This window comes from Bos mutus, chromosome 25 (assembly GCF_027580195.1).
Source record: "Bos mutus isolate GX-2022 chromosome 25, NWIPB_WYAK_1.1, whole genome shotgun sequence".
Lineage (NCBI taxonomy): Eukaryota > Metazoa > Chordata > Mammalia > Artiodactyla > Bovidae > Bos > Bos mutus.
In genome coordinates, this window is record NC_091641.1 from 35397201 (window position 1) to 35417730 (window position 20530).

Consider the following 20530-nt stretch of genomic DNA (forward strand, 5'->3'; position numbering starts at 1 on the left):
GGATCCAACCTGCATCTCTTAGGTCTCCTGTATTTGCAGGTGGAATCTTTACCACTAGAGCCACCTGGGAAACCCTATTTATTCCACATAACAGTATTAAAAGGCAAGTAGGCTTCTCATCATGAATTATGGAGGGGGAGCCTAAGGCACAGAGCTTTGGGTTAAGTTACCCTTGACTGCAGGGCTTCATAGTGGTGCAGACGAATCTGCCTGCAATGCAGGAGACGCAGGTTCAATCCCTGGGTTGGTAGGATCCCCTGGAGAAGGGCACGGTAACCCAGTGCAGTATTCTTGCCGGGAGAATCCCATGGAAAGAGAAGGCTGACGGGCGATAGTCCATGGGATCACAGAGTCAGACATGACTTACCAGCTGAGCACGTGGGCACCTTGACTGCATCTGGCAAGGGACCGAATCAGGATTCAAAGTCAGAACACCTGTGTCCACACTCCATATTTTAAAACCTTTTGTATGTATTACCAATTTGACAGCAGTGTTAACTAAATGAGATAGGATTAAGATGCTATTAAGAAGGACTTCCTTGGTGGCTTCGTGGTAAGAATCCACCTGCCCGTGCAGGAAACACATGTTTGATCCCTGGTCCAGGAAGATTCCACATATGGCGAAGCAACTGAGCCCGTGTGCCACAACTACTGAGCCTGTGCTCTAGTGCCCAGGAACTGCAACTACTGAAGCCCGTGCAGCCTAGAGCCCGTGCTCTGCCAACAAGAGAAGCCATCACCATGACAAGCCTGTGTACCACAACTCAAGAGTAGCCCCTGCTTGCTGCAAATGGAGAAAAGCCCATGCAGCAACAAAGACCCAGCACAGCCAAAACTAAATTAATTTAAAATATATATATATTGTTAAGTAAATGGGGTAGACAATCCAACCCTGGTGGGAGCATTAAATTATTAAAGGAAATAAGTGTGTGTGCTTAGTTATGTCTGACTCTTCGTGACCCCATGGACTGTAGCCCACCAGGCTCCTCTGCACATGGATTTCCCAGGCAAGAATACTGGAGTGGGTTGCCATTTCCTTCTCCAGGGGATCTTCCCATCCCAGGGATCAAACCAACATCTCCTGCATTGCAGGCGGATTGTTTATCACTACACCACCTGGGAAGAACTTGATAAACATCAACTTTGCCACTTACTATGATGATTTTTTTCATCTTCTTCCTACAAGCCTCCCTCATTGTTCTCTGGATTATTAACCGCTTTGCATGGGTGCGTGCATATGTACTAAGTCGCTTCAGTCGTGTCCGACTCTTTGCGACCCCCTGGACTGTAGCCTGCCAGGCTTCTCTGTCCATGGGGTTCTCTAGGCAAGAATACTGAAATAGGTTGCCATGCCCTCCTCCAGGGGATCTTTCCCACCCAGGGATTGAACTCACCTCTCCTGCATTGGCATGTGGATTCTTTACTTTTAGCGCCACCTGGGAAGCCAGTTAACAGATGTACTAAAAGCTTAATAGGCGTTAGTAGCTGTTTTCATTTGAAACATAAGGTTGTTTTCTGATTGTTGTTTTGTTTTAAACCAAAGGCTGAGGTTTCCATGATGGGGAAATAATTCAGCTTAGTTCTGTTTCTTTCTTAGACATCTGTAGTTGTTCCACTGACTTCTTGGGAATGATGGGTGAGGAAGAGGAGGCATGTGACCCAGACAGTCGGGTCCCTTGCAGGGACAAAGCCTGCTGCTTACCTGGGCAGCTGCACCGCCCGCCCCGGTGGGCACAAGAGCAGCCTCGTGTGGATGTGACGAATCCACTCTCCCAGGAAACACACAGAGGCCAAAGAATCAGAACACCAACTCACGTAGACCTTTTCAGACTAAGCTTTTATTTTTTTGATATTACAAACCAGTTTTCTTTATTCACAAACCACTGTAAGTGATATAAACACTAATTTCTAAAGACAGATATACACATTTTCTGGGTTTGCAGATTGCGTGAGGTGTGTGTTAAGTCACTATATACCACACATGATAGTAATCTTTTTTTTTCCATAATTCATAATAGCAATAGTTATTTAGATAAATGAAAACATTCCAAATAAATACCGTTTAAAAAAATCCAAAATGTCTGTTTACATCTCTGACATACATTTTAAAATGACTTATTGGCCTCTTGGAGGAGTGCCTGACAAAAGAGTCTGTAACATCAGTTGGCACCCACTTGCTCTAAATGATTTTATTAAAACTACATACAGTCATGGGGGAAAGTACAGCTCATCGATGAAAATCAAAACTGCAAATTAATTTTACTTGAACCAACACAGTAAGAATTCTATGTTTGTGATTCCAAATACAGTGCAAATTCTGGATTTTGAAATCTAAGACACATGGGAGACTTCGCTTGATTCTCCCAAAAGCCCTGTTCCTTCCACCTCACCCCACTTTGGGGTTGGATGCCATAGCATCTCAATATGTCCTTTCCCTCAAAAACATCAACCAGGCACCCGTTGTCATAACACCTTCTTCCACGTGGGGGAAGATGAGAATGTCTCAGGAATGCTATCAAGCACCCTCTCCCCTCTTCCCTCCCCGACTGGCGAAAAGAAATATTTTTCTCTGCTTTTGGCCGCCAAGCAGCAGTTTTTTCCCCCGTTTCTCTCTCTCTCTCTCTTTTTTTTTTGTTTTTGTTTTTTTTTGTTTGCAAGATCACGGTGATCTTAGATAGCAAAGCTACAGAAACTCGGTTTTCAAATCTTGTGAAACTTTATTGATGGTTTAATATCCAACCGATCTTACTGCATGCACATTGGATGACAAGAGAAAAGCTGGATCACAAACACTTTTTTTTTTTTTTTTAAGTTTTGTCTGGTTTTGTCTTAAAGCAGAGTTGTTACAGCGGATTGGCAGGTTCACAGCAGTGAGTTGAGAGCTTTACTAAAGTGCGTGCCATATGAAGGCCTGCACTGCACACATGGAAATTGTTAACTATGGCAGCAAAACTACTGGGGACCACTTGCTGCAGGATATATATATTTTTTTTATTTAAATACAAAAACAGGAAGATCCGTGACAGATACCCCAACTGAGATTAACTTTGTAAACAGAACAACATGAAGAGACTTCGAACAGAAGAAGCATACAGACAAACTGCAATTTTTCGGATGCGTCATTTTGGCCCTGCTTCCGAGGTGGGGGGGAGGGGGTCGTTCTTTAGGGGATGTTGAGGGTGGACCTACTTTTTTTGCTTCCTTTTGACAAGTGTCCTGGGCCTTGGAGACAAAAAAAAGAAAACTAAAGATATTGATTTGAGAGAATCCTTGGGGATCGGGAAAAAAATGGGAGGGCGGGCTCTCACGGACTGAAAAATTGCAGGTTGCTTACACAACACGGTCATGTTTCAAAAAGTACCAAGCGGATGAAAATACCATGATTATCTCTACCCAATGATTGCAATACTTGTAAAATGCTTCTATAAATCCGAATATGATTATCATGTAATTCCATAAAAATTATACGTCTTGTCTGTAACAGTTGTTCTACGAGGCTAAAACTAAAGCTTCGAAAGACTGTTTCTAGAACTTAACAACGCCACTGCACAGATGTAAATTTTATACATTTTTTTTTCACTGGTACAAAGAATTTAAGTTTTTATTACTTTCTTTTTTTTGGAAAAAAAGAAAAAAATAGAAACAGTGCTTTTTATCACCTTTTTATTAATGTTATTTTTTCCCTCCCATAATATAAAAGTCAGCAATGATATCAATAATTTATTATACTGGAAGAAATATAAAAAGAATGCTTGCAGATGGCCTAACTAGCAGTCTTTTGCCTAGATAACTAGTGGCTGGTTAAGAAGCTGAATACTGCCAGGTGGAATGGTTGTAAAGGGTGGGTTTGCACAGCTGCATTCAGCTTGGATGTACAAGTGTTTCTAGAAGCATCCTCTTAACAACCTAACCTTTGGCTTGAACTGACAGTGAGTAACTTAGAACCGTTGCTATATGGACGTTGGTGCAGTGGGTCGTTTAGATTCATCAGTTACTTTTTTTTTTTTCCCTTTCAGCCAAACCCCAGTCCCCACCCCCTAGGTCCCTCCCACCCTTCCCGTTTCATAAAATAAAATAATGCAGATGCAGAAAAGAACATGACTCCTGTAGTCACTTACACTCTTCCCCAACAGCTGATAACCCCAGTAGCTTAATATTTAGCATATATAATTTCATTTACAGAATACAGCACTCTGGATATGGCCCTATACCAGTGTTTAGTCATAGCTAGCATCTCTCTAGATCAACCACAAAAAAAAAAAAAAAAAAAAAAACTTCCTACAGCCAGCAACCAAACTACAGAACCTTCGGAAATGAAAGACCCACAATATTAAAATACACAGAACAAAATATCTGAGGTATAAGATAAAAAATGTAATTTTTTTCCTCTTTTTAATTTAATTTTTTTTTTTTTAGATGCTAAAATGATGCACTACTGCATGTATTGCAATACCCAGGCCTCGGAAAGCTTCCTTTTTCCCCACGTTGGAAGGTTTTTTTTTTTTTTTTAATGGTTTTTGTCATTTAGTATGGAGCAAAACGGTTGTATCCCCCTCGGTATATACTAGCCTGCAATGAAGAAAGAACGAGACCCACATCGTCAGCATGGCTCCTAGTCTTGGCATCAGTCAAGGGTGCAAAAGCATTCTGAAACAAAGCAATTTAAGGGGTGTATTTTTTACATTTTCCTTTTGCAACACGTGGATCATCAAAAAAGACTACTATGTGAAAAAATAGACACTCGGAAACAACCAATATGGAGGCGTCCCCTACCCATCCCGGGTCCACCTTTTAGAGAATTGAAGATACTGCCAAGCCTGACCTCTCCCCACCCACCAGTCGCTCCTTACAACGAAAAATCCCTGTAGAACCAACTTCGGGTGGCCAGTCCTGGGAGCTCTAAAGGACTCTGAAACAAATGGGCCGCTGAAGGATTGATGCTGTCTCTTATTGTTGGCTTGTTTGAGTTACTAACAATACTGTGTGTCAAGGATGCAAAAGCATTCTGAAACAAAGCAATGTAAGGGGTGTGTTTTTTACATTTTCCTTTTAGAACATGTGGATCATCAAAAAAAAAGGACTAGTGTTTGAAAAAATAGACACTCAGAAACAACCAATATGGAGGCGCCCCTACCCATCCTGGGTCCACTTATTAGAGAATTGAAGATAGGACCAATCCTGACCTCCTCCCCCCATAGCTCCTTATAACAAAAATTCTCTGTAGAACCAAATTCGGGTGGCCAGCCCCAGCAGCTAAAAAGGACTCTGAAACAAACGGGCTGCTGAAGGATTGATGGTGTCTCTTAGGGTTGGCTGTCTGAGTCACTGATAATAATGTGCTCTGTTGGGAAAGGCTCTGTCTACACTCAAGATGTTGCATGCAGAGGACTTATTGAATGTCATCACTCAACCCTCTTGGTCAACACTTTCCCCCAGCGAACTGGGTGTTGAAGTGGAGTGGCTGAATAGCGAAAGCAGGACGAACATGTATGTCCACTCTTTACTTGACTCAGCTGAACAATCTGTATGGAAGGTGCTCTTGAGAGGGGAGTTGTGCAGATGAATTACTGGATGTCATTGAGCTTGTGCAAAAAATGATAGGTTTCCCAATTATGGCGGAATGTCTACCGCCAAGCTCCAGGGAATTGCCTAGCCGTGGTTTTAGACGGCACTTAAATATCTCCTTTTGTGAAAAGTTTTGGCGATGCCAATGAATGCCTCTGGGGCTTTATCTTTAGGAGAAGAACTGATCATCTTGATCTCAAGCAGAAATCTGCATGCCAAAAAGCTTTGTAATGATTGCATACGCTCTCACGTGATGGGCACGTCTTACTGTACGCTTTTAGTGCATAGAAGTTTGAACAAGTACAGGCAAATTCACCATCCCCCCCCTTCAACTCCCAGCGTTGCCCTCCCCCCAAACCCCTCCCAAAACAAAAACCCAGCCCCACTCCCACCAAAAAAAAAAGAAAGAAAAGACAACTCCCAAACTGCTTCCTTCTAATTCCTTATGTACTAGGCACACACACAAAGCGTGCCTCTCTCTCTATTTTCTTTCCTGGGCGACTATGACTTTAAACATGAATTGTAATAGGGGAGGAGAGGCAGTCAGATTCTCAGCTGCCTGACAGCAGAGGCCTGGAACTGTGCAGCTTAGCTCCTCTGAGGTCTGTGGTGGGGCTGGAACCTTGGGGCTATGTGAATGAGCGGCAAGGGAGGGAGGGAAAAAAAAAAGAAAACAAAAAGTTCTGCATTGACACTGCATTCCGTTAGTGATGGATTTCATTATCAACATGACTAATTATTCCATTAAGGTAAGTGCTTGGCTAGGTGAGACTTGCAAAATGAGAAATATAATAACTTACATGCACGACATTGCCAAGAAATTAAGACATTTATCAAGTTTACTGGGAGGATTAATGTGGCATTTTTTAGCTGCTGTTAGCACAAGAGACAAATTCAATTAAGGGAAAGTGAGAGGACGTCAGCCGTCAACCCATCCTGAGATCCCAGCTGGGGGGAGGGGCGGCCGGGGGCCGGGGGAGGGGGGGCAAGGAGGAAGCTAGGAAGAGGAGGAAGTGGTACTCACCATGGCACCAACGCCGTAGGTGGGGGCTGGAGCAAGTGTGTGGTGGTAGGGGTCGGTAGCATAAACTCGTCCGTAACTAGAAGGAAGACAGAGGGGAAGATTAAGCCATAATATGTGATTAACGAAGTAACAATAACAACCGTAAAACACAAAATACCAAGACAGTGTGGAGGAGCCCTATCCATCTTGAGAAATAAGAAACACATTCCAATCGGCCACAAAACATGAGAAAAGTCCATCCTATACAAGCATTCCTGTGTCCACTTAACATCGCTGGTGATAAAAGTACGTGGTGTGTGTGTGTGTGTGTGTGTTTTTCTCTCTCTCAAACAACCCTTTCTACACTGGGTTGGAGGCAGGCAACAGCTTGAAAGAGTGGTTTTAAGAAGGCCAGGAACCACAGAGGACCCATTATAATCAAGACAGATTGTCTTCTTTTCCTAACAAAGTTGTCACCAATCAAGTGAGACAGGGTGGGCCAAAAAGGACCCAGTCTTTACAGTTAGGGCCGAACATGTCAGAACAGGGAAGAACAGATGTATTCAAACAGAAGCCTCCTTGAAGGCTTTGTGGGACCTCCCTCCCCACTCAAGAATTAGAGCCTGATTTGATTTTTGAGTCTATCACCCCAGAACTTCTATCTCATCAATCTCTAGCCAGGTTCCAGGAAGCGATACATTTTAAACAATAGTTCTCTTTTTTTTTTAATAGTTTTTTTCTATATGGATCATTTTTAAAGTCTTTATTGAATTTGTTACAATATTGCTTTTGTATTATGTTTTGGTTTTTTGGCCAGGAGGCATGTGGGATCTTAACTCCCTGACCAGGAATGGAACCTGCATTGGAAGGCGAAGTCTTAACCACTGGACCACCAGGAAGTCCCTTGAACAATATTTCTTGATGACATTTCCTTATATCTGAGGATTTTTCCTCCTGTCTCTACCATCCTCCTTCCACTGCCCTAATGCCCAGCACAGGCTTTAGAAGAAAAATGTAGAAGAGATGGACACCTAATACATTGGATGAACAATGCAACTCATCAGGTATTAGAGCTCGGAGAGACTGGGTCATTTGCTCAAAGTCACAGAGCTAGACAGAGTCAGAGCTAATCCTTGAATGTCTCAGGGCAACTCTCATGCTCTTTCCATGGTTCCAGATACCCTTCCTTGAACGGCCTGCCAGATATCTTGTTAGAGTTTGAATGCTGCTGTTTTGGTAATGATCACAGCTGAGATGCAGGCGAGGTTAGGTGAGGGTCTCTGGAAGCAAAGCTTGAAATGGAGATTCTTCCACTCCTGATTTGTTGGGGGCTGTACGTTTAAGAGGAGGGAGAGGCAAGCAGCTCAGAGAAAGGGAAAATAGAGAACCAAGGGTGTATCAGTTCTGAGCTGAAAACTAACTTCTCCCTAATCCTGAGTTGCACCCCAAAGTTGATCCCAGCTGGAGGCAAGTGGGTTGGCTTTTTTAATGCTCTTGTTAGTTAAGCATTAGCTGTAGACTTCCTAGAAGGGCAGAGGATAAACTTCCTAGTTGCAGTGATTCTTCGGGAGAGGGTAAGTCTCTGCAGAAAGAGGCAGTTGGGTACCATTGGTGACCAACATTCACAGTGGCTAGGGGAGGGGTAAACCAGCCACTAGATGGGGTAGGTGTGAATTATCAACGGCTTTTGAATCTTGAACACTCCTTTAAAGAAGGAAGGAACAAGCCAGGAAGAAGTCATTGGTCTATACTATCAACCTTGGGGTCGAATTTGCATTGATTTATTCTTCTCCTCCCCTCTTTCCCTACTTGTCTTCTAATCTTCCTTCTCATACTTGATGGATAAGAATGCACTAGATGGATCTCACATCATAAAGCCTGAGAAGGAAGAACCAGGGGGAAAACCTTCTAACTCTCAGGCTCTGAGTTAGACTCCAGATTGGGGGAAAAAAAATGATTATACTAACCTCCTGATTCTGGGAAAGATTGAGACAGGAGGAGAAGGGGAGCAACAGAGAAAATGAGATGGCTGGATGGCATCATCAAATCAATGGACATGAGTTTGAGCAAACTCTGGGAGATAGTGAAGGACAGGGAAGCCTGGTGTGCTGCAGTCCATGGGATCGCAAGGAGTCAGACACAACTTAGTGCCTGGACAACAAAATACTAAGCTTTCATTGGACATGCTTTACTCCCAAGCCCTCTGCTTGTTTCAAAGGTCACTGAGCTCAAATCATCTACACGAGTCTTCCGCCCGATCCTCAAAAGCGTCAACATTCAGCATTCTCCTGATCCCCAAAACGAACAGGAGTTTCTTTTCTGAGATGAATCTCTCAGTGAAACTAACAAATAGGTAAGCCCTTCTTGCTTTCATTCCTTGGGACATCCTTTATGACTTTGACTCACTGAAACTGCCTTTAATCAAAGATTCCCCCTCTCTCAGGGAGGAAAAAAAAAGCAGATGTATGTCCAAGACAGGGTGTGTTAAAGCAAGAAGAATGATGACTTTTTGAAATAAATCTTTTATTCATGGAGGTTACCCATGAAACTGGGGCGTTTACCCCTAATTAGAAGCAGCTACTAATAGGGAGAAAAGAACATGATGGATGACTTTGATGTTGATTTTCATTTCATGAGAAAATAAAGTCTGTCATGGATCTGGAGGGAAAAAAAAAAGTAATAGGATTATTTTTAATGTATTTTCGACTGGCAAAGCTGGTTATAGGAACTGGCTATAAATTGCAAAAGTGAACTAAAAATGCTTGGATATTTACTAAATGATGCCACAGCGTGGTGTTCCTCCAAAACAAGCGGTGAAGATGCTAATTCAGAGCAATGATTAGTAGTTTTATTTTTTTTTTTTAATTTGGGGACTGATTTTGCTGTGGCAAAAATGTCCCATTTTGAGGAGACAACAGAGTGGTGGTCTGAATGTAAAAAGGTAACCCCCCACTTTTCCTCTCACATCCTTTAATGGTCATTCATCGATAACTCTGGGCTGGGCGTCAGCCTCCGAAGAAAAATCAAGCTAGCAGTTTGGCAGCGTTCCCTTCCAGGGCAGAAGAAAAGGAGAGCAGCGCCGAACTGGTCCTCATAAATGAGCAAGCTCCTTTTTGCTCCTCAGGGTGACCTCTACCTTCAGAATCCGATGGTTTTATTATGATTAATAAATTTCATCTCCACAGAGGAAAAGGGACCATGTCAGCTCAAACTGAAAGCAAGGAGGCTTCTTTTCAAATGCTAATCCCGAAACACGCCCTTCTGTGACACCACCATTTAGACACAAGGTTATCAGGGAAGATGTGGACTGGAGCTCCACCGAGGCTGCGGGGATGCTGGCCACACCAGTGACCTCCGGCGGCGGAGTCCAGAGGAAGAGGGGTGGTTCCCAGGGACCTCGGCGGGAAGGATGGGGAATGCCCGGTGGACACCACGTGGGGACAGACCCGCGCCTGGCGTCACCCTGCGGACCAGCCATCCCTGCCGAAGCGGACAGGTGTACAATTGGGCCCCGATGCTCACCGTGGCCCCAGAGCCCACCGGTCAGAAATCAAGGATGAAATGTGAGACATGTCCACGTCACTCACACCATCACCACCCTGACATAAACCGCCAGTATTTCATCAGAACCAAATCAGAAACAGTCATTTATATCTCTGTCTGTCATCTATCTGTCTATCTGTCTCTCTATCATCTATCACTTGTGTCTATGATCTATCATTTATCACTGTCTCTATCATCTATCAATCATCTCTGTCTCTCCATCATCTGTCTACCTCTATCTATCTATCATCTGTCTATCTACCAATTAGCTATCTATCTATAATCTGTCTATTATCTATCTGTCTATCTGCCTAGCTGCCTGTCACCTATCTTTCCATCTATTTAAATATAAATCTGTATCAGCCTGCTGCTGCTGCTGCTAAGTTGCTTCAGTCGTGTCCGATTCTGTGCGACCCCAGAGATGGCAGCCCACCAGGCTCCCCGTCCCTGGGATTCTCCAGGCAAGAACACTGGAGTGGGTTGCCATTTCCTTCTCCAATGCATGAAAGTGAAAAGTGAAAGTAAAGTCGCTTAGTCGTGTCCGACTCCTAGTGACCCCATGGACTGCAGCCTAGCAGGCTCCTCCGTCCATGGGATTTTCCAGGCAAGAGTACTGGAGCCTAATCATACTTAATGCCCTTGCTTAAAATCCTTCGATGATTTCCCACTTATCGTAGAATAAAATCCAACTTGCCTGAGTCACCCCTGCCCTGCTCTCACCCCCATCTTACCCCCAACCCCACCCCTTGCTCATCAGGACTCCCAGGACGCGAGCAAATTCGTTCTCCCCTTGGGAGAGCTGGCCAGCTCCCCCTGGCCAGCTCATCTGAGCTGCTCCCTTTCATCCTTGACCTCTCAGCTCAAACGTCAGCTCCCCAGTGCTGCCTGCCTCCTTGACTGCTCTTTCTTAAGCGCACTTTCCAACCACATCCCCATCCTTCACCTAATGGAGCAGATCTCCATTCATTTTGGTGACTTACTTCCTGACTTGACTGTGTATCTGTGCCCCTTCTGGAATGCCAGCCCCACCCCCACCCCCAGGGGCTGGGCTGAGTCTATCTTGTTTCCTGCTTTCTCTCCACGGTCTAGCACAGCACTAACTAGGGGGCAGGTGAACGAGGGAGCAAGCCAATGCCACTTGTTGAGTGAAGGAGGACTAAGGAGAGACAAGAGGCCTGGGAAGACCTTGGTATCCACCATAACCTTTCTGTCAGTAGCCACGATCCTAGGAGCTATGCTTTCTGAAGATTCTACATCACTTGCTCCCAGAGACAATCAAAACACTTCGAGATGCTCAGAAGAAAAGCTCCTTGAGTCTCAAAATACACAGTGTGTTATTTCCCATCACCCCTGAGAGTTCACAGAGGCCAAGTTGCCATTAAGTTCATCACTCCGTTCTCCAGGGGATCTTCCTGACCCAGAGATTGAACCCGGATCTCCTGTACTGCAAGCAGATTCTTGAGTGTCTGAACCACCAGGGAAGCCCAAGTTCATCAAAGGGAAAAAAACAAAGTCAAAGTGAGACATAACTGCTCTGCTGTCTAGTTTGCTGTAGCTCAAGGCCATAATGAACCCTCGTCTGTTTTTGACCTCTGCAACAAGAAAACCAAGAGGCTGGCCTGCCCCGCAGAGGACAAAGGCTTGGAGCCAGAAGATCCAGGTTCAAGTTCTCCCTTTGCAATGTCCTTGATCAGTGATGCAGGGAACTCCCTGAACCTCATCTTCCTTGTTTGTAAAATGATTTCTGCTCGGTCTGAGCTCTGCCTAATTCACAGATAAAGTGCATGAAAGGAAACCAGGGGCATTTAAAAGCCATCTACAGAGAGGGGAGATTATGTTACAAGGGTTCTTCTACAGAATTTCATAAGCTGACCTCTCCTGCTCGGCCGTTTGGTCTGCAGAAGCACCCGAAGGATCAGCATCGCGTGTAGTTCTAGCGATCAATTCATGGATGCTTTCGGTCATTTATGAGTTACACATGTAGTTTCAATGGCTATATCTGAACTTGATATGCCGGAGTCAAATGAATACATAAGCTGCCTGCTGAATGGGGAATATGAACCTGTGTTTGTGTAAGAGCTTTGTCAACCCAACTGAGAAATGTAAATACTACTTATTATTAACATCTTCTAAGTCCAGCTGCCACAAGCTGGGTGTGAATGAAATACAGTAGGGCCATGTGGGTACCATGCCCCCAGGTTCTAACAGTCAAGTGATTTTCTTATAGGGGCATAGGAAGAACACTGTCATTAACTTCACTCCATAGAGTTCGCTCTGTATATTTGAAGTCACAGTCTTTATGCTCCTGAGACCTTTTATTCTTATTTCAGCATCACCTCCCCACGCCTCCTGTCCCAAAGATAGCTGGGGGGCAGGGGGGGGGTGTCCCTGGGGGCAGAAAGATGAATAAAATAGGCTCAGTCCTCCAATGAGGCTCCCAGTGTGGTGGAGCTCTCCTAGACGGTCCCAAGGCAGCAAGAAGGTGCCAACGCTCAAGTCCCCACCATGATGAGAAGCGCTACAGAGTATGCATTCAAACCAGGATCCCTGACAAAGGATCAAAATGCGCACTCCCAGAATCTGCAATGCCGTTAGAGCTATAGTGCCTTCATAATCAGATCTAAGACAGAGTCTGGAAGCTATTGGGAGCTTAATACACACCAGCCACATACCTCCCACAGAGTGTACAAGGAGGGCCCTAAACACGGCCCCATGGTCCTCATGACCTGCGATTTGGAGAGCGATGGTTTAGCCAGGAAATGCTCCCCTTTCTGCCCCTGTGGTCTCAGACCTCAATGCTCAGCTGGCATTGGTGAAGGCACTCACTAGGGAATATTCCTCTATGACAACTGCAGCTTTCTCCTAGTCTCATCTAGGCAATGACTTCTATAATTGTAGACCACGCAGGTGACCAGGGCTTTTCTAAAAGCTTCCCAAGACATGCAAGTCAGAAAGCAGAATCAATCCCATAACTCAAAACCTCCAAGAAGGACAGAGTAGAGGCAGAAGACATTCTCCAAGAGGAGCTAAAGAGTTACCACAGCCCGACGCTGACATTTCTGAACTCTCCTGTGGCTCACTTCCTTAGCTTGGATTTGAAATGATTATCTTCGCAGACTGCCTTTTTCAGTCTCATGATTCTTTTCCTCCAAAGTAGCGGGGATGGACTTCCCTGGTGGTTTAGTGGTTAAGAGCCCGCCTGCCAATGCACGGGACACGGGTTTGATTCCATGGGTTCGAGGCCCAAGATTCCACATGCCACGGGGCACCTACTGAATTCCAGGCACCGAGAGCCGGAGCTCCGCAACAAGATAAGTCACCCTGATGAGAAGCCTGCACACCGTGACTAGAGAAAGCCCGCACAGCAACGAAGACCCAGTGCATCCAAATAAACAGATACATTTGTTTTAAAAGACTAAGAGAATTTTGGCTCCTGCCCTCTCTCTGTTCCACGTGGGGTTCCTCCAGTAAAACCCTTGGAATACCTGTGTCAGAACTACTCCCAAACTGAGTTCTCCTTCTGAAGCCCTGGGTACAGCAACCTCCAAGCCCTATCTATGTAAGCAGATCAATGGTTTTAATGGGATGAAAGGGAGACAGATTCTGGGCCTGTGCCCTAGAGATGTCCCGCTACAGTGCGTATAGACACACACACACACACTCAGAGGCAAAATTAAAACATAAAGTCAAACACACATTGGAAGAACTGATGCTGAAGCTGAAGTTCCAGTACTTTGGCCAGCTGACGCAAAAAGCAGACCCACTGGAAAAGACCCTGATGTTGGGGAAGATTGAGGGCAGGAGGAGAAGAGGGTGACAGAGGATGAGATGGCTGGACGGCATCACTGGACATGAGTCTGAGCGAACTCCAGAAGATAGCGGAGGACAGGGAAGCCTGGCGTGCTGCAGTCCATGGGGTTGCAAAGAGGCAGATACAACGGTGACTGAACAACACGACACACTACCAATGTTCAGGTTAACTGTCGAAATATTTTAATTTCAGGTGAGCATCCTTGCTGCTAAGAGACCCATTCCTGGGGCACACATACTCTTTCAATATTCATTGGAGCAAAATGAATGAAAACGTGGCTCTCTGATAGAAATATGATAAGAGCCCGAAAGACAAGCTACATAGGACATTGTAAGTTTCCCAGTAGCCACATTAAAAAAATAAAATGGAAAATAGGTGTCATTTATTTTTATATTTTAATTTGATCCAACAGATTAAAAATAGTATCATTTCAATGTGTCACTGACATAAAGATAATGCGTGACATACTTTACATTATGTTCATACTATTGTTCATACAACAATTTTCATTGTTGAAATCTACTGTGTATTGTACGCTGAGAGCTCACGTCTACATGGACCAAGCACGTTCCAGAGGGCTCCATGGCCACATGGTAATCGGTCACCATGTTGCAGAGAACGACTCCAGAAAAATCTACAGAATGTTCTCCTCACTGAAAGACAAAAGATTCCTGACGGGTCAAGTCAATGTTTCCTGGAGTGTGAGCTGAGGTCTCCTCTGTGAGAACGGTCTGGGGAAACTCCTAAGAACTTTGATTGTCAGGCTCTATCTCCTAATCTAGGAACTGGAATTTCTGAGGCATGGAGAAGGCAGGATGGAGTGGAATCTGTATTTTTTTTTTTTTCAGTTTTAGTACTTTTCAACTGAAATATAGTTGATTTACAATGTTTGTTAATTTCTTCTGTAAAGCAAAGGGATTCAGTTACAGATATATACACATTTTAAACTATTCTTTTCCATTATGCAGATAAGTTCATCTGTGCCATTTTTCTAGATGCCACATATAAGTGATATTCTATGATGTTTGCTTTTCTCTTTCTGACTTACTTCACTAGCAGAAATAGGGACACAGATGTAGAGAACAAACGTAAGAATACCAAAGAAGGAAGGAAGGGGTGGGATGAACTGGGAGACTGGAAATGACATATATACACTCTGTATATAAAATAGATAGCTAAGAAGGACCTACTATACAGCACAGGGCAAACATGCTGAAAGTTGCTCAGTCGTGTCTGACTCTTTGCAACCCCATGGATTGTACCCCAGCAGGTTCTTCTGTCCATGGGATTCTTCAGGCAAGAATACTGCCATGCCCTCCTCCAGGGGATCTTCCTGACCCAGGGAACGAACCCATATCTCCTGCATCTCCTGCACTGCAGGGGGATTCTTTACCACTGAGTCACCGGGGAAGCCCACAGCACAGAGAACTCTCCTCAATACTGTATAAAGACCTAAATGGCAAGAAAATCTAAAAAAGAGGGGATATATGTATAACTGATTCACTTTGTTGTACAGCAGAAACTAATGCAACATTGTAAAGCAACTCTACTCTGATAAAATTTTTAAAAATAAATAAATAAAAATATTCTTTTCCATTACGGTTTATCATAGGATATAATTCTCCATGCTGTACAGTAGGACCTTGTTGTTTATGCATGTGTAATAAATTCTGCAGGTGATCATCACCCAATCTGACATTTGACACCTGCTGTTGTATATTTTTTTTTTAATCTGCCCTGATTAACCCTCCCTTTCTCAGGCTAATTCAGAGCTCTCTAGACATCGTTAATGTTCATAAGTAAACTGATAAAGACATTTCATTTTTAGGAGGTATTATTATTGCATGTAACAGGCTCTGAACTGTGTCTGGTCCACTGTAAGCACTCAGTCAACACTCGGAAGATCTTCACTAAATTCCTTTCCCTGCATGTTCCCTTAGCACCCTGCGCTTCCCCTATTAGAACACACATCACACTTTACTGGAAACAGACCAATTAACTACCGATCGATTTGCTGCATGACAACTTTGCTGAATAATCAGATCGCCAAAATGGAAAGGAGAGACCCTTAGATGAAATTTGCTGAAGGATCAATTAGAGGAATGGTCAATTTAGAAGTTTCTTCTAAACAGTATCTGAAGCCTTAGTGCGGCTGCCTGGGTGTGCAAGTATCTGTGTGTGTGTTCAGGTTAGTGGGGAATAAAAAGATGGAAGGGGGTAGTGATACTCCCCACTGTGGCCCCAAGCTTGATAAATAATGTCTCTAATAAAAGTGGACAGCAACCCACTGCCCCAGGGAGACTGGTTTCAGCAGCGTTTGCAGGAGTGTTGGTCCAGGCTTCTTCCCAGGCCCCACGTGTCTGTATCAAGTGCTCAAAAAGGACTGAGAGTCTGTCCCTGGGCTGGCTTCCCAACCAACATGATGGTACCTGGCATGGTAGAAGGTGTGAAACTTGCTGCCAGATGGAGACCCAGCCTCACCTGCATCCCAGAGACACATAAACATGTGCACAAGCTGCCCAAAGCAGGGGGCAACTGGTAGCCAAAACAACAAGCTCAAAGTGTCTGGTACTTTCCAGGGCACGGTTTATCTTCTCTGTTGATTTTTAGCCACTGCTTTTCAGCAAAGGAAAGATTTCTGGAGAACTGCTCTAAAACACCATTGGCTGGTGTCCCCCTCTGTCCTCCTGGATGTGCAGTATTTTCTCTTTGCCACTCAGTCCTGCGCCCCTAGGCCTGGGCCCCACACGTCATGTGCTCAGCACACACGAGCTGTATGAAGGAGACGGGGCCACGGCAAATAAACTCCCACTGGACCATCTGTTTAGAGAATCATTTAGTTCCCTGGTGGTGGTGATCAGTTGCTTCAGTTGTGTCATAATAATCTATTGTTTAATGATATTATATTTTAATCTATCTACCCACTGCATTGTTGGGTACTCAGGTTGACAGCAATTTTTCAAAAATATTGAAGAAAATAAATATCCTTGTATATACCTAGTTATAATTGCTTTAAAGAAAACAATTAATAAATAGCTAATCCTACTGCATGTGTGTTCAGTCACTCAGTTATGTCCGACTCTTTGCAACCCGCCAAGCTCCTCCATCCATGGTATTCTCCAGGCAAGAATACTGGAGTGGATTGCCATTTCCTTCTCTAGAGGATATTCCCAACCCAGGGATCGAACCCGTGTCTCCTGAGTCTCCTGCATTGCAGAAGGATTCGTTACCCTCTGAACCACCTGGGTCCTCCAAATTTGAACAACTATGCCCACTCCCAGTTCACAAATACTGGTTTTCTAGAAGCAAGACAGCACGACTGAAGAATGCAGAATTCCACCTGGAGGTGAAGACCAAGCGTCCAAGGTCAAGATGAAAGGAGCACTTGGGGGCAGTGCAGTTCAGTGGAAGGAACAGTGGCATCAGATAGACTCCTGTGTAACCATGGTAACCATGGCCAAGTTACCAAACCTCTCTGGGTTTGAGGCATATTGTTCTTTTGAAATTTGCAAATAACGGTGATAGTAACGTCTGCCCCACTCAGATACTGTAATGAATTTTATACACATGTATACATACATACATATATATATACATACATGCATATATGTATACACTGTATATAATTTATCATACTTGCTAGTACATGGACTATGCACAATAAATGACAGCAAGTTATGACTAAACCTGGGGAATTCAACAAAGTTTATCTGAAAGTGAAAGTGAAGCTCTCAGTCATGTCTGGACTCTTTGCAACTCTATGGGCTGTAGCCAGCCAGGCTCCTTTGTCCATGGGATTTTCCAGGCAAGAATACTGGAGTGGGTTGCCATTTTCTTCCTCAGGGGATCTTCCCCACCCAGGGATCAAAGCCAGGTCTCCCACAGTGGAGGCAGACTCATTACTCTCTGAGCCACCAGGGAAGCTTATCCGGGGGACAGTTATTTACTGCAGGGGTGAAGGGCTTGTCTTCTTTGCTCTCAAAAGGTCTTAACTCTTCAATGAAATGACCGATACACCATGGGAGGAAGAGGGAAGGTGCGGGCATCTAACACAAATTGGTCCTTGCACATCTCTCTAATCTGCTGGTACATTCTGTTTGTTCTCTTGTCAAAATGCAGCCTAATAAACCAGTTTTCAGCTCTTCTACAGCCATCATCCTAAACCAGGTCAGCATCACCCCTCCTTGGGTTGCTTCAAGACTCCGTATTTTTCTGCTCTGGCCATACTGCAAATCCAAAAACCAGTCCAACTCATCATTTAAAAAAAAAAAAAAAAACCACTGTCGACCCTCCAGTGTCTTCCTATCACACTTAAAATCTTAAATGATTTCTGTAACCTCCAAGTCCTAATTTGTGTGGACCCCTGGCTGTCTTTCTGATGTTATCTCTGAAAATTTCCCTGTACTCATATTCTGTACAGGCTCCGAGCCTCAACATTTCATGCATGCGTCGACCACAGCGCCTCCGGACGTGCTACTGCTGTAGCCTGAAATGCTTCCAGTTCCACGGTTACTCACCTGACTCTCACCCTGGCTCGATTCAGGTCCCAGCTCAAGTGTCACCCTCTCAGAGAGGCCATCTCTGATCGGTGAATATAAAGGAGCATTGCGACTTACTTTCTACCCTATCCTTGCTTTTTGATTCATTATAGCTATTGCATAACTCCACATGCGTGCGTGCTAAGTCGTTTCAGTTGTGTCCCACTCTTTGTGACCCCGTGGACTGTAGTCTGCCAGGCTCCTCTGTCCATGGGATTCCCCAGGCAAGAATACTGGAGTGGGTTTCCATGCTCTCCTCCTGGGGATCTTCCCAACCCAGGGATTGAACCAGCGTCTCTTAGGACTCCTGCATTGGCCGGCAGGTTCTTTACCACTAGCGCCACCGGGAAGCCCATAACTTGACATGCAAGTACATTATATGCTCATTCATGGGGTCTGCTGCAAGATTCCCTTTCTTCTGCTCTGGTCACACTGCAATCCACGAAGCAGTCCAATTTATCATAAAAAAAAGAAGTCAGACCACAGCTGATCCTCCAGTATCATCCTATCACTTGAGGTCTGGTCTGCACTAGGATGGAGGCTCTTGGAAGGAAAGCCTTCTCTCGACTTATTTAATGTGATATATGGAACAGTGAAGACCCAACATGTACAAATTAACTGACATGAACTTCCAGCAGTTCTATCAAAATAAGTCACGTGCTTTTCAACCTCTGTTTTTGTATAAGACTCACACATTCTGCTACAACTACAACCCCTGACCAGTCTTAAAGAAAGTTCCAATGAACCCCAGCGACAGGAAGGACTTGGATGGAAGAGGAGGAAAAACCACTGCCCTTTTTTCCATCTTTTGCAGAATCCAGCTCATCAAAGGTTCTTGATGTTGCAGAATGTGAAAGCCATGGGTGTGTTCAAGGTGGATGAGACAGCCACGTAAACACGTGTCTTTCAGAAACAAAATTAAGAAGAAAACAACCAATACCACTAACAACAAAAATACATTCCCATGTGAATGGAATCGCATAAACAACACATGCAAGTTTCTTCTATGTGTCTAGCAAAGGAGAATCAATATTTGATATTTTGGCTCTACCAAAATAACTTGGGTGTCTCTATCAAAGACCCAAGGAAGCATCTTCACTTTTCCTTTGGGAACAGAAAGAAAAGCTCTTCAGAGTTCCTGTTGTTCCTATTGGATGATCTGTAATTCACCACCTCTGCCCCAAGCCAAGACAAAACTGTCTGGCCATCTCTGCCCCCATAGGCAGCCACATAAAGTAATGCATACTTATAAGAAATTCAGGTATCAAATCGATCAGGCCCTCCAAACAGATTTTAAGCATCTTATCAATCGCTTTTTCCCCCCATTTAAATAGGATAAGTTGCCTCTTGAGGTCAAATACTGAAATCCAGGAGACATGAGGATTCAACAGACCCACCCTAAGGAGTGTGAGCGTCGAAGAATTGATGCTTTCAAATTGTGGTGTTGGAGAAGACTCTTGAGAATCCCTTGGACAGTAAGGAGATCCGACCAGTCTATCCTAAAGGAAATCAACCCTGAATATTCATTGGAAGGACTGATGCTGAAGCTGAAGCTCCAACACTTTGGCCACCTGATGCAAAGAGCTGATTCACTGGAAGAGATCATGATGTTGGGAAAGACTGAGGGTAGGAGGAGAAGGGGGCAATAGAGAATGAGATATTTGGATGGCATCACCAACTTAATGGACATGAGTTTTGAGCAAACTCCAGGAGATAGTGAGGGAAGCCTGGTGTGCTGCAGTCCACAGGGTCACAAAGAATCAGGCATGACAGCAGCTGAACAACAAGGAGTGTTATTCTATATAGAGAGGGGAGAATTCCAGATGGTTGGGTTGCTTAGGGTGTGGGTGCCCTGGGTTTTTTCCCAGCCTGTGAGCAAGACTTCATTGAAACCATGAGTCACAACCTTTGTTGACTGCACAGTTCTGATTTTTCATTTTCATTCTGTGAGGAGAGTGATCTGGCTAGGAGATAATTCACATTTGATGGATATGGGTGTCTCCTTTTTCACGCTTGATTCAAAATTCAGAGTTCAAATTGAACTTTATGAAGCATACAACATATTATTAA

At 44.3% G+C, this 20530-nt stretch overlaps 1 protein-coding gene across 8 annotated transcripts in view; it reads right to left on the minus strand.

Moving 5' to 3' along the window:
• Positions 1–1818: 1818 nt before the first annotated feature.
• Positions 1819–20530, minus strand: part of RBFOX1 (RNA binding fox-1 homolog 1) — a 442476-nt gene continuing 423764 nt past the window's right edge. For 2 of the 8 annotated variants that reach the window (XM_070362796.1, XM_070362797.1), the window contains exons 12-14: positions 6590–6665; positions 4570–4647; positions 1819–3222 (exon numbers count right to left, since the gene is read on the minus strand). In XM_070362796.1, coding sequence (XP_070218897.1) covers positions 2992–3222; positions 4570–4647; positions 6590–6665 — 385 coding nt within the window. In that variant the 3' untranslated portion in view covers positions 1819–2991. Of the gene's footprint in view, positions 4648–5952; positions 6195–6589; positions 6666–20530 lie in introns of those variants that run through there. The other 6 variants (XM_070362800.1, XM_070362802.1, XR_011462653.1 and 3 more) reach the window with 5 other exon arrangements.